General features: G+C 44.2%; 1 protein-coding gene across 1 annotated transcript in view; it reads right to left on the bottom strand.

Moving 5' to 3' along the window:
• NME7 (NME/NM23 family member 7) overlaps positions 1-14,509 on the bottom strand; it is an 89,642-nt gene that overhangs the window by 1,569 nt on the left and 73,564 nt on the right. The window contains exon 13 of the mRNA XM_085049858.1: positions 13,586-13,693. Coding sequence (XP_084905984.1) covers positions 13,586-13,693 — 108 coding nt within the window. The remainder of the gene's footprint in view (positions 1-13,585; positions 13,694-14,509) is intronic.

Here is a 14,509-nt window from a genome sequence, read left to right as displayed (position 1 = left end):
TTGTGGAAAACTTCTGGTGCTTGTGTTCGCTTCAGTGAGCAAATGTCCAAAAGGGCTCGTGTAACACACTCTTAGGAATTGCATACAAAATTAGGCAAAACCACACCTTTACCCAACATCCCCACCCCAATCACTTTGTTGTCCCACATCAGTGAAAGCAGGATGGCTGCTCAGATCACTAATTAACGAGGCAGGAAGGGCAGTAGCTATCCCAGCCACATGCCCTGCAGCTGCCTGCTGAAAAGACCCACCTGGTTCCAGGCTACAGGACAGCTCTGCTGCCGAAGGACCACACCCCCCCACGCCCCCAAAAGAAACACCCCACAATGCACCTGCTCAGACATCGTTCCCTTCCCCCATTAGAAATGCTGCTATTTGTCAGACCTGCTAGAGATAAAGCACTAGAAGACTGCAGGATGTTGAAAAAAACTCCCGACCAACCAAAGTCAAAAAAACCCCACCCCCTCACAAGCAGGTGTAGACTGCAGGCTGGGCACTGTGCTTGCCCAGTGGCACCTGAGCTTTGGGTACACAGCAGCCTTGACACCAAAATGACCTTTCACAAGCTGGTGCTGACACAGCCTTGCCAGGCTGGGGCTGGTCAGAAGCCCTGGGGGCAGAGGGACTGCAGGCAGGGGAAGGGTCTCAAGATGTGACATCTCATCAACCCAAATTAAAATGCGCATTGCCTTCAAGATTCTGTCTTTTAAACTGTGCTCTATCCACTCTCTTCAGGAAGGCATTGCTTTCTTTACTGTCTAATAGGACATTACATTATAAAATGCCAGTCTGAACACGTTGTTCTTTCCGCCAGATTGACTCAACATAGTTAAGCATAATTGTAGCCATTAAAGTGAATTTTATCTCCCTTTTTGTTATATGGGACACCTGCATTTCATAAGAGAGACACATAAAAACACTATTAAAATAAAAAGCAGAGAGAGAGATACATACATCTATTTAACCACACAAGCATTTAAGGCTGTGTCTGCACAAACACTTGCACTAACACACACCAGCTACCGATTTTACAGCTCTGAGCACTGGCACTTCTGGACTTCTGTTCTCAGCTTGGCCAAGGGCAGCTGTCCGGCAAGAGCCAGGCACAACCCTCAGCATGGGTGGGGAGCTGTGCCAAGGGAAAAGAAAAAGGCCAAGTGCAGTGGAACCTGCTCCTTCCTAGATAATAACTCCATGTCCAGCCTCAGCCTGGGGTGCTGATACAACTGCTGCCACCACAGGCCCTGTTTCCCTGTTTCCCAGCCATAGAGCACATTTAATAGAGCTGAGTCAACTCCCACCTGTGCCTGGGCTGCCTCAGCCAGAGCTGCATGGTCTCCCCTGGGATTAAAGCACTGATCACCCCTGCAGCACACACTGACACAGGTGAATGCTGGCCTTGCCCAAAGCCTGCTCACTTGCCACCAGCAACAAAAGGATTTGTGCTATTTTAGTCCCCAAAGGCCCCTGATTTTGTGCAACCAATTTTCTCAGGCCAGGCCAAACAATCTCAGTTTACTTACAGCCTGTGCAAAACCTCTTCCTCCTCAATTAACTTTTACTGGGTTGTTGGAAGATCCATCAGACTGTACTGGCAAGGATCAGACATCAGAACAAGCAACACTACGTTTCGATACCGCGCACAAAATCAGGTGCTGGTATGTTCTCTTTATGTATAATTATCTTTATGTGGGTCAGCTGCCACCCAACTCCCAGTAAAACCAGTTAAGAGCTGGCAGATCTGTGGTACACAGGAAGGGATCCTTCTCTCCAAGAACCTCACCCTCAGGAGCACAGCAGTGCTGCACAAGAACCAGCAGAACTTAGTAACCCCACTCATGACACTCACATGACAACAGGTATGGTGTTAGGAGAAGAATAAAGACTTCAGAAGAACCAAGATTTCAGCACCATCAAGAGATTTGGGGTGCCCCCATGTTATGAGGCCCCAGCTGGAGACAGCTTGAAGAACCCTATTCTAAAAGCACCAGGTCGTTTTCCAAGGGGATCCAGGACTTGGTGACAGCTTGCATCAAGAATCTAGATGGAGGTTAGGTACTCCAAAATACCCTGTATTTCAGGAAATACAGTTCCTCTCTTTCCCAAGGTCTGAGCATAGTCCAAACCACAGAAAGGGGAGCGGTGCCAGTACAAAACATCTGAACAAGCCTCACATTTGACCAAGGGCAAGGTCAGCCTCTCTGAGCCAAGCACACCTCTGATCTTTACAGGATCCAAGGGTGACAGGGCAAAAATCCACACCAGGAGCTGATTTAAAACCAACCAAACACATTCCACAGATGCCACCCAAATGCCTATCCAATGATGCTAACATTCAGGTGTGCTCACTGCTTCCCAGTGATGAGACAGGATCAACTTTAAGGTCAGTACTCCCAGATTCCAGGAACCATCCACCTGCTTGGCAGCATGCAGCTATGTCCTCCTTAGCTCTGCTCAGGGACAAACACCAATAATACTCAGGAAGTAACAACAGGTGAGTAACTGTGACCTTCTAGCCCTAACCCTATAAACTGCTTCACCAAGGAGGAGCTGATAGCTGCTTCAGTTCCATGAAGTTTTGCTTCAGTCACACACCCTCCCTGCAAAACTCATGTAAATTAAATTGGCTGCTCTTTCTGAGTAGTTCCATGCATTACCACAAAGTTTCAAGAGCAGGTAAAAACAGCAGGAAAAACAAAATCCAGTCTAACACCCTGGCTGAGCACTGAACAATGTGTGCCCTAAATGCATGGAGAGGCCATGCAAAATAAAAATAAAAAAAAAAAAAAAAAAAAAAAAAGGAAGCAAATCAAGTGAGACAGCCAGTTTTCCAGGGGAGAGCAAAAGATCTTGGAATTAACATGGGACCTTGTACAGGCACAAAGTGTCCTGAAGATTCAAAGTGTAAGAATTACATGCACTTAAAATTTAACTCTCCTTCTGCCCAGAAAACAAGGCGAACATCAGTGCTGATGAGAGGCACCTGCTGAGCAGCTTCAGAGTCAGAGTTTTTGTCTAGAGGCCAGAGCCAGGCACATTTTGGGCTGTAGCAGCACTACACTCCACAGAGGCACCACTAAAGTCCTAAAGAAACCCTGGCAGTAAAAGCGTCCCTCAACACTCACAGTCTATTCCCCTTTTCTCCCTGGGCTGGCAGTTTCTGGTAAAAGACCCTGTCACTATGGTTCATGGCAGAAGCCAGGGGCCTGACAGGGTGACACACTAGCAAGAAAAAGGCTGAGCTCACAGATTCTCTTCTCATCCATCAATAGCAAGGTGACAGCAATTGTAGTCCTTCCTCATCTCTGCAGAACCAAAACTGGCAGCTGGGAGATGGAAGGCTTTTTCATCCCTGTTTTCATTTAGAGCCTGTCAGTAATCTTGGTGCCTTCCACACAGGTAGACAGACACTCACCAGCTCCCTCTCCCCAAAACCACCACAACACTGCATCTCCTTGGTCAGCACAGGCATCCAGGCACATGATCCAGAGTCTTTGCTGATCCAAAGTTTCAGCATCAGTACACTAACCCTAGACATTTAGATCTGATAAATCTTTACATGCTATCTCAGTCTGAGGTCACAAGTAGGAAACAAAAATCTTTTTTTGCCCATCAACGTTGGTTTGTACATCTGCATGAACTTGCCAATGCTGTTAGCAATCACAATTGCTAACACCTAAACCTCACTTCAGCTACAATTCACTCAGCTGATTCACATGACTAAATCACCAGATTAACACACCAAAAGCCCCATGGATTCATACCATCCTTCCAGCCACAAGCAGTCCAGAAAGAAAACTGGTTGTCAAAGAAAATAGTCTACTTACTCACTGTAGTATGTGTTCTGAAAATAAAGGATTGTTTTCCCACACAAACCTGAAGAGGGCTTAGTCCCAGGAAGTTTGTTTTAAAAAAAGGCAGGTTCATCACTCCTGCCTCTCTCAAGCATCACACAATGTAAGAAATAAAGCCAGTCAGGTTGCCCAAGACAGAACAGTTGGTACACATGAACTTCAACTATCCAAGTTAATTTCTTAAGCAGACCTGGTTCAAAAACCCCTATGCACCAAAAACCCCAACTTTGCAATTGAAGGTTTTATTACATAAAAGCTACAAGATAACACAGAGCACATTGTTCTTTTATGCTGAGTGCTGTTAACACAGTCACCTCAAAAATTGTGTATGGTTATGTTCAATTCTGAAAACACAGTGAAAGAGAAGGGCAAGGGAAGCTATTTGGAAATTGTACCATAAAATATAAGATTAGAAAAATCTGAATTTCAAACAGGATGGAAATGAGAGGACAAGACAATATTTCATTATACCACAATCATAAATACCAAAAAAGTGAGTTTTATGCTACTCACTCTGGTTTAAGAAAAATAAGTGAACTCCAAAACTAATCTAAAATAACAAGGTGTTGGTTTTATATCATACATAACTACTGTGTAGACCCAGACCACTGATTTCTGAAGCACAGATACTTGTAGATTTAACAAGAAGATACAGGTTCACTGAATCTCCTCAGTTCTCATCATAAGACAACTGTTCAGCTGGAGCTGAACATTTTAGCCCAGAACTCTCCCACCTAGAGTTCTACTTCTTATTTAGTAACATCTTTGGTCACCAACAGAACACATCACTGGCTTGGTAGAGCCACTGGAATGTAAGATCCTGTCTCCCATCACATGTGACAAATTACAGCATGACACAAGTACTGCTTTCCTAAGCATCCCGAGCAGCTCACTGAGTGATCAGGATCACTGCCTCTGCACTTCACACTCCTCTTGAGGGACACTTGCTTGCCTGCATCACAATCAGGGGCTGCTGTGGAGGTCTTGTAGGATGCCCTTGGAGCAGCGAGCTGAGGTGAGACAAGACACTGTAGGTGCACCACAACAAACACATCCCAAAGGCATTGCCAATGCCAAGCAAAGGCTCACCAGCCTACTCATGGAGCACTGACAGTCATGGTCCTCACAAGCTACCAGGCTGTGGCCAAGACAGGAGGAAGAGATTGCACAGAGATGAGAACGTGTCTTCCAACTACATCACAGATTCAAGCAAGGAGGGAAGCAGCAAATAAGTAAGTTAAGTAGAAGGTAGACAGCATTTAAAGTTCTTCCCAAGCAATCACCACGTTCAGCAGACTATTTGGCTGGGGGCCTCAATAGGCTACAAGTGGCAACAGTGTAAATGTTATGAAGATGAGAGTAACAAAATATCCTTAAAGAAGCTACCTAGCAAAAGCACGGCCAGCAGGGGCCTTGCACGCACCACCACAAGCCCCTTTGCTGACCCTGGCTTGCTGTGCTGATAGGAAACATCCCATCAAACTAATGGCATAAATCCCCCCAGTGTAGTGCTCAAAATACCTTCTGAGAGATGTCAGTGAATCTAGAATGCTCCATTCCCCTGTGGAATGGGTCAGCATTAAAAGGCCAAGACTTTGTTTCGAGTCTCATTACTCTCTGTGATTTCAACACTCCCACTGAGTGCTGAACTACGTACTGTCATGGTAGGACTAGACTCGACACCTCAGTGATCAAGTTGCCATGCAATAGCTGGACTAAGGCAGCTACCTGAGAAAGCCCACAGGTCCTTGTTTGTGGCTGGACAGTTTTGGCACACTGTCTCTCCCCAGCAGCACACCAGTAACCGGCACCAATGTGGAAGGAAACTTGCCCACTTAGCCGCTCTGAATGCTTCAGAGAATTGCTTCTTGCTCAGAGAGTTGCCGACACAGATCAGTGTACCTCAGGAAGTGCTGTAGATTCCTGCCTACGTGCCAGTGCACATTAAGGCTTAAAACGGAAGGATGCAGCTCTTGCTGAAACCAGAAGATGCTGGGTGACTTCAAGGAGCCCTAGACTACAGCCAACACCCCTTCAGGTGACCACTGCCATCCTGTTCTGTGTCTGCACAGCTGCTAGCACAGGATCAACACAGACACTGTCCTAGCCCTCAGCACTATGACAGCACAAAGCCAGTAGTGGCACGACACCATGCTTTGAATCATTAGCTATTATTAATTACAAAAGAAGAAGTGGTTTCTAGAGTTTGACAAATGCTAAATTCAATATATCGCATGGTGTTAGCATCTATCACAGACAGGAAATCTTATTCACAGTTTTCTATCCCTATTAACATGTTTGGCTTTGAACTTTTCCTCCCATGTTCCACATATATTTCAACACGTGTATGAAAATAGCTGACTTAAATTCTCCTCTTAATTACTGCTGGCTTATGGTAGTCAATGAAAGAAGGTGCACTGAGAAGGGAAGGGGTAAACCCTACACAGGAAGCACCAGCAGAGCTAATCATTTGCCTACCAGACCTCTGAGAGGGAGGTAGGAGGTGCAACTGGCTGAAGTCAATAATGGGAAACCACATAAAAATTTATGTGCATCTCACAGAACGTGTGTTACAGAACAACAGTGTTTCTCTTACCCCCCAAATAACATGCAGGGCCCCCTTGCTCCAGAAATCAAAGATATTTTGAGCTTCTATGTGGCTCTGCAACTACAGCATGCCCTTACTGCTCTGGCTGTATAAGTTGTTCCCCTGGGCTTTTTTCTCTTCTTTACTGTAGTTTGCCCATGGTGCAGCTGAGTTGCAGCCCAGCTGTTGCTCTGCTTCAGCTGGAGGAAGAGGGGTAGTGGAAAGAGGACCTGAGCCTTTTGGTTCAAAATGAGAACATGCTGAGGGAAAGAAAGAAGGCACCAGCATCAAAGACACAAACTGGGCCTCAGATGAGTTACCAAGAAAGGTCACGCCTTCCCTCCACCTTGACCTCCCCTCCACAAAATTACTTTGCTCAGCACAACACAAACATGTGCCAAAAGCCAAGCCCTGTTTAACACACAGGTTACCTTCAGGATCAGGTGAAACTTAAAGAGCTTTGGCAGCTGCTTGGTTCACACTCATTAACTTCTTCTCTCTGGCACTTAAAAACCTCAGACTTGGCAGAACAAGGGGTAACTGGACCTCGGATTTTACCCAGAAGTGGAAGCACAAGACGTGAACTATTTCACAACTCTGTTTAAACAAGTTTCTGGTTTAGTTTACCTGTCTGGCCCACAAGTATAATAATTATACAACCTATGCTCAAAATTAGGCTGCAAGAAACCTAATAATAAAATAATTTTTAAAAGAGAAATCACCAACATCTTCAATACCCATCCATCTATTACTGCTATTTTTAATTCTTAATTTCAGATAGGCCTAGGCAAAAGGATGACTTAATTCTCTATACAAGTATACATACAACATCAGGAAACATTGTGAGACAGCATTCCAGTCCTGGCTAACATGTTCTGATATGCAAAAACAAGTAAGATTAAGTTTTCCTACACTCCAGGTTCTTTCCAACCTGTTCCTACAGCTGTTGAACAAAAAGTCTCAGAAAGTTGAAACAGAGAAGCACTTGAATCATAATAACAATTATCTGACAGACATCCCTAGAAATCATTTTGTACCAGGAGAGACTGAAATTTCCAACTGACAGACAAAAATAACTACTTCTTGGATGAAAACTAGGGGGAAAAAAGTGCTAAAACCAACCTCACCCAAACCATTCCATTTTTATTACTTTTCACTGGGAACGGTGAAAAGCTTTTTACCCTGGATTATGCAGCTCAGTATGGGCCTCTAATAAAAGACTTCATTGCTAAACTGCTGTATGACTGAGTGAAACAATGGTTTCTTTATTAAAATATTTTAAAGACTCCTGAGGGAAATGCGGATGGCTGAAATGCCCTCAGTGAAAGGTTCATTGCCATGCTATGCACTTCTGCTGTGTAATGTTTTACAAGCTGGACTACCCTGTGAATGGGGAGAGTTGGTTCTCAGCTGGCAGAGGCAGCTTGCATAATAGCAGACAAGTTAATCGGTAACAAGCAATGCAGGAGACCTTTGTTCTGAGTGCAACACACATGAATTCCACACTAAGCACATTGACGCTTCCGAGAGTTACTCATTGACATGCTTTATTAAATTGCTTGGAATATACCTCAATGCACCAAAAAGGACTAGTTTAACAGAGCTTCATCCTTCTGATGCCTTCCATCCTAAACTGTTGCACTTTACCCTCAACCCATGGATCAGCTCATTACTGCTACGGAAGCATTTCCAGGGTGGATGATAGTGAGCACCTTGCAGCATGCCTATTCAATGGCAGTGGGCAGCCAAGGAGGCAGCACACAGGAAAATGCAAGTTGGCAGCCAGCAGAGTGCTTCTGTAACAGGACTCTGTTCTTATGGAAGTGGTTACGGCTATGTGTCTTGTCCCCCCGTCCAAGGCAAGTGCTCCCTGTCCACTCTGAACAGCTTGCTACAATACCACCCTTCCCTCAGCCTCCCTGAATAAATGGAAAGGGAAAGAAGACATAAGGCATGCTTCTCCTGGCACTTCTGGAATGCCAGACCAAGGACAGCTGGCCTCTAGCAGGTGGAATACATACTGCACCAAAAGCTTAGGAGCAGCACAGCTCTTAACACTCTACAGAGCATTCAGTTTATACCAAGTCTCAGGAAAATGATCATGGTTTTCATTGTCCACAGCACTTGCCTGGACAAAACACTTCTGCTGAACTGGACTATCCTGTCACCTGTTACTGTACAACATCACCTCCCATCTCCCCAAGGTCGGATCCAGGCAGCTGAACTTCCAGTGCCAGAACTGTGTGAGCCTCTGTCCACCAGACCAGCACAGCTGATCTGCACCTAGATGGTATTACTTGTTCACTTTAATGCCCTCTCACTGTAAGCCAGTCTCACTGGTGCAAGGCCAAGGGAACGAAGAGCCTCCAGCAGCTTGTTGCACAGTCTGCCAGTCCCCAGCCCTACACTTGAACACTACTGCACAGCTGAAATTCAAAGAAGTGATAGTGAAAAAACCAACCATCATGACAGCTCCATCAGAAGACAGATGAAACCTACTCTTCTCTGATAACAGCAAAGTCATGCCCCTTTGATAGGTTATTTTCATGTCTGTGGGTGCCACAAATAGCTCTGAGGCAAGGGAGACAGCCAGCAAGCGATACTCGAGGAGATCCTCACTCCTGCCTGGCTGGAAAGCTGCCCATGCCACTGAAAACTGACATGTCTCTCCATGGTGCTCATGCCCAAGGAGGAGCCTGACAGCACCCAAAAAGGGGCTTGAGAGATCACCCCCCTCTGCAGTTCCACTCGTAGCCTACCAGGCACACAAAGGCACAGCTAAGCACACAACCCGCAGCACTTGTCACGCTATTGTCCAAGGATTAGTCACCTAATAACAGCGTCTCCCTCGGCAACCGGGAGAAGGCTGTTTCACCCAGAACTCAGGTTTTACCCATCCCACAGCAAATCCTTTTTATCTCGCTGAGGGCAGCATCCTCTCCCTCTGTGTCTAAGTACACACACACAAACACACGTATGACTATTAAGGACTTTGTAATTATGCAAAGAAACCCCATGAGACTGACTGATTGCCCCAACACCATGGCAGAGGAACACAAAGCCAGCGTGGGTGGCTGGCAGGCTGCGCTGCAATGGAGAGACCTTTCAGGTTACCCCAGATGTGTGCATTCTATTCTATCATCCCTAGAGTGTTTTTCTGCATTGTAAATACCTTCATGGAACTGCTCTCACACACAAAATAAAAACCAAAACAAAAAGACCTTGAACTGCACGGTATGAGTAATGATTTATAGGCAGAACATGCCAAAACCCAGAAATTCTGGGTTTGTTATAACTGCAGTTCTAGGCAACCACTTTTTTTAATTATGTGGTTTTCTGCATAATCTGAAAGGTACTGAGCCACTTGAGATCCAGGGAACTGAGGTGTGTATACAGCACCACCTCCTGTGGGAAGTTTTACTCACTGTACTTTCAGTGATGTGAATAAGGCTTTATTATGACCGATTTTTAATTTGCCTTCATTTATTTAAAGTGGGACATAAACTGTGAAGTCTAGTAGCCACAACACCTTGTATCACTACTTTGATTAAAAACTATTCCAGGAATGATCAACTTTAAGGAAAATTGTTTTGTCTAGAGAATAATGATTCATCAGATCAAATGGTTTGCAAGCTTCTATTTCAACAAGATATTTATCAGAAATGTTCCTCAGGTCAAAGATGGTGAGTTGAGAAACAAAATCATCTTTCACCACATGTACATGACACACCTCCAGTCTGCTAAACAGAGTAGTTCCTTGGCATATAAAATATGCATGTTCCAGTCCTGGCTCTACCTGGCTCTACCTGACTCAGAAGGAACATCAAAGCAGGTGAGTACTGTAATTGCTTGCTCCAAATAGTACTTGCTTTCTATAAAACAGAAAAAAACCCCTGACAAGAGGTAGAGCTGCACCTGCTTTGGATGTGAGAAACAAATGCAACCCCCTGCTCTGAATGAATGTCCTACACAACATCAGCTGCTGGTTGAACCTTCAATCATGAAACTGCATCATCTCACAAATACTCCATTGCAATCAGTCTCCCTTCTCTACTTCCTCCTTTCTTTCCTCTCCTCATTAAAATGGGAAACTGATGACAAGGCTGGGAAAACAGACTGTTCTGAGCTATTTGTGTCTCTCCATTGTCACTTGTAAAAATACATTTTGTACTGATTAGAGGACACACAAGTCTATGAAGTGAATAAGTAAGTGCCTGACCCAGTAAGTCAAACAACATATCTAAGAGGTTTCAGGGCAATATTCACACTCCTCCTGTATCACTAAACTAGGAACAAAAAGAGCACTTACAACTCTACAACTGAAAACACACTGATTTGTTCATTATGACCAGTCATATTTAAGGCTCAGTTGTATCTCCCCTCCTCTTTTGAGCCAAAGTGAGTTATTCATTAATTCTGATATTCTTTAGTCACTGCCTAAAATGTGAAGTGCTTTGTAGAACAAAGACAGGAGTTAAGGGTCAAACTTTTGGGAGCAAGTGCTCATATTTGCTTTTGGGGTTGGTTTGTTTGTTTGAGGGGGTTTTAAGATTAAAAGTGAACTTTCCTTTTTTCAGGTCCATGGAAAAGAGGTCTAAGAGAAAAACACTGAAAAACTGCTGTACTACATTACTTAAATATAGTGTTCTAAAATAGGTGCACAAACCGACCTTTATTTAGTTAATTAGTCCTTGCTGTTCCCAAGACATTGTTGCTCTCTCTTCTTTTACCAAGTACTGCTTGTTCACGATTTCTGGGAGAAAGGTCACAATCTTGCCCTTCCTAGTGACAGTCAATTAAGTGCAAAACACCAAAGTCACCCAGAGTTTGGCTATTAACTTCAGGAAGCATTTTATCTAACCGTCAATTACCTATCTCATCTCCTCTAAGAAGTCTCCAGTTGTGGACAATGAGAGAGCAGCTGCCATTGCAAATTCTTCAGATTTCAGTTAGACCTGAAACCAGGTGATGAAAACTGCAGAGAAGGGTGGAGAAATCTCAACATAAACAGTGTCTGGCACTAAAGATACCCAAGTCCTCAGGAAGGCACCAGTGTGTTCTTTCCCACACAGGAACTTGCTTCTGCTGTGCTTCCATAACACTATGCATTTAAGGTCCATCAGAGAATAGCTGGTCAACCAGAGATCCCTCCTTTCCATCTCCATTTTGTTCTGGAAGTTCAAAAGTCGCACAACCAATTAACACACAAACCAGCCTATTTGGCTTTCTGACCACAGTGTTAACAGCAGCAGTCCTTCCACATTTCCTCCAGGATCCCTTGGGCACTGCAGATGCTGCACACACCCTGTGAGCACACGGGACATGAGGCCACAGCAGGAGTCAGGACTGTGGCAGGGACACCTAAAAGCTGCTTCAGCATTAACAGTGTAAATACTCCACACACCAACCAACAGGTACAGCCAAGGCTTTCTTTGTACAAACCCACTGCACTCAATTCAAAACATTCACTGCTTTATTTACTCACTAAAGAACATTGAGTGATGTCCTTTACAACTGCTGGCTTAACTTGGGCTGTTACAGAAGAAACTACAGATTGATGAAGAACCATATTCTGCATACAATTATGCCTATGGTAAAAAAAGATCTTAGAACCCTCTCCCTAAAAAATACAATCAATAAATGACTGTTAAAATGATCAGACTGCAATGGGAACTGCAAGGTGAGTAGTCAGAGTAATACTAGACCAAGAACTTCCCTTATGATTGAGCTGCAGGATTCAAAGGACAAACACACGTGATGGGGACCTTAAGAACGAATGCCAGCCTCAGTTTTTGTTTTGGAGAACCAATTCTTGCCTCACTTGTAGTAGCTCTAAACTCAAATTTAAACAAGCAGCAAAATCTGCTTTGCACCAGCATAAAGGCTACGGATTGTGGAAATAAGAGAGAGAGAGACAGAAAATTCTGATGGAGTACTAAAACGTTATTTGAGTGTTGGTCTGTTTGATTTTTCCCTTGCAGCCTTTTTTCCTGCTGCCACTGGAAATCCGCGGCGGAGGGATTTCAGGAATGTGGTGAAAAATACCTGTTTGCGTGTTCAAACCATAAGGGAAGGAACTAAAAGTTGACAACTTCTAATGACACCTTGAAAACGCTCCTCAAAAAAGCTGCAACTTTGTTTATACTGGTTGTCATTCTCAGTGTTGAATTTCACTAGTCTATGCCTTAAACCAGACACTATTTTTTAGCAAAAGCACTTTAATCCATAGGTTATTTCATGGAGGGAGATGGTGATGAAGTTAGCTCTTCCTCACTGCCTCATGAAACCACCATTTTGGCAATGTAAAATTATCTAAGCAGGACAACTCTTGGTGCTCCATGATTCTGCTGCAGCCTGACAGCAAAACACTCACAAATACAAATAGACAGTAAAATGTACGCTGTGCATGTGCTGGTAAAACATCTCCACTGACACAGAGATCCATCCAAGATATGCTTACACACCAGTCCAATCCCCTGCCATGGACCTTAGTTACGAGGCACAGAGTTAAGTGAATGAGCTTGTTCTGGCTTTTGTAGTCAGTACTTCCATCTTTACAAATTCCCTTAATTTAACATTTTCTCATTTTATTGGACTTTATTGAAAGCATACAAAGCCAAAATCAGATAATAATTAGTAAGTTAGCATTAAACACAGGAAATACTAATTGATGTGCTTAAGTATGAATGTCTACAAATAAACCTGGGTCCTGTCTGAAGAATTTGAATCCCTAGTGCCTGCAATATTCCAAGCTCTACACAAGCTCACTGTAGAGACAACTTAGATCAGGAGTCAGGGTGGTCATCCAAGAAAAGGCTAAGAAAGTGTCCCTGCAGAAGCACTGTTAGGTGCTGATGTTAGTCCCAAGGACACATTCAAACAAAGACTCTTGACTTTCATTTCATCAAATACTTCATTGCACTATATTCAATCAAGAAAACTGCCTGGATGAATTTTTTTTGCAGTATCAGAAATAACTGAGTTAAATGCTGTTAATAAACTCTCTCCTTTTGTGTCTAGTCTGGTCCACAAAACAGCTACTCCACATAGCAAACACTTACCGGCTTAAAAGGGTATCAAGAAAAGCATTTCACTTTACATCTTGCAGTGATATAAGAGAACATGTTTGTCTAGCAAGTCTCACCTCCAAAAGTCCATCTTCAGGCAGGTCTGTGCAGTGAACAGCATTCTGAATCTTGTCCTTCCCAAAGACAGCACGCAGAGTTCCAGGTCGGAGGTGACGGGCTAATTCCTGTTGAACACAAGCAAACCAGAAGTCATTTGTGACTCACACTGTTCCCTTGTATTGTGGATGTAATAGAATCTTATGAAGTAAATTATTATGATTTATTAATACACTTGTATTATATTAATAAAAGAAATATTAATAAAAGAAAACAAAGATTGAAGCCAGCCCTAAGGAGAGGGACTTGGGCGTGTTGGTGGGCGAGAAGGTTGACGTGACCCAGCAATGTGCATTCACAGCCCAGAAAGCCAATTGTATCCTGGGACACATCAAAAGCAGTGTGGCCAGCAGGGTGAGGGAGGGGATTCTCCCCCTCTGCTCCTCTCTGGTGAGACCCCACCTGCAGTGCTGCATCCAGCTCTGCAGTCCCCAGCATAAGAAGTGTGTGGACCTGTTGGAGTGAGTCCAGAGGAGGGCCATGAATGGTGCACCTCTCCTATGATGACAGGCTGAGAGTGTTGGGGTTGTTTGGTCTGGAGAAGAGAGGCTCCAGGGAGACTTTAGAGCAGCCTTCTGGTACCTAAAGGGGGCTACAAGAGAGCTAGAGAGTGACCTTACTAGGACAGGTAGTGATAGGACAAGGGTGAATGGCTTTACACTGAAAGAGAGCAGGTTTAGAAAAATATTAGGAAGAAATTCTTTACTTTGAGAGTGGTCAGACACTGAGATGGGTTGCCCAGAGAAGCTGTGGATGCCCCGTCCTTGGAGGTGTTTAAGGACAGGTTGGATGGGGCTCTGAGCAACTTGTTCTAGTAGAATGTGTCCCTGGCTATGGCAGGAGGGCTTGGAACTAGTTGATCCTGAAGATCCCTTCCAACCCAA

This window comes from Lichenostomus cassidix, chromosome 1 (genome assembly GCF_008360975.1).
Source record: "Lichenostomus cassidix isolate B80296 chromosome 1, HeHo_3.0, whole genome shotgun sequence".
Taxonomy (NCBI): Eukaryota; Metazoa; Chordata; class Aves; order Passeriformes; family Meliphagidae; genus Lichenostomus; species Lichenostomus cassidix.
The sequence above is the reverse complement of the archived record's forward strand: the minus strand, read 5'-3'. Positions and strand labels throughout refer to the sequence as shown.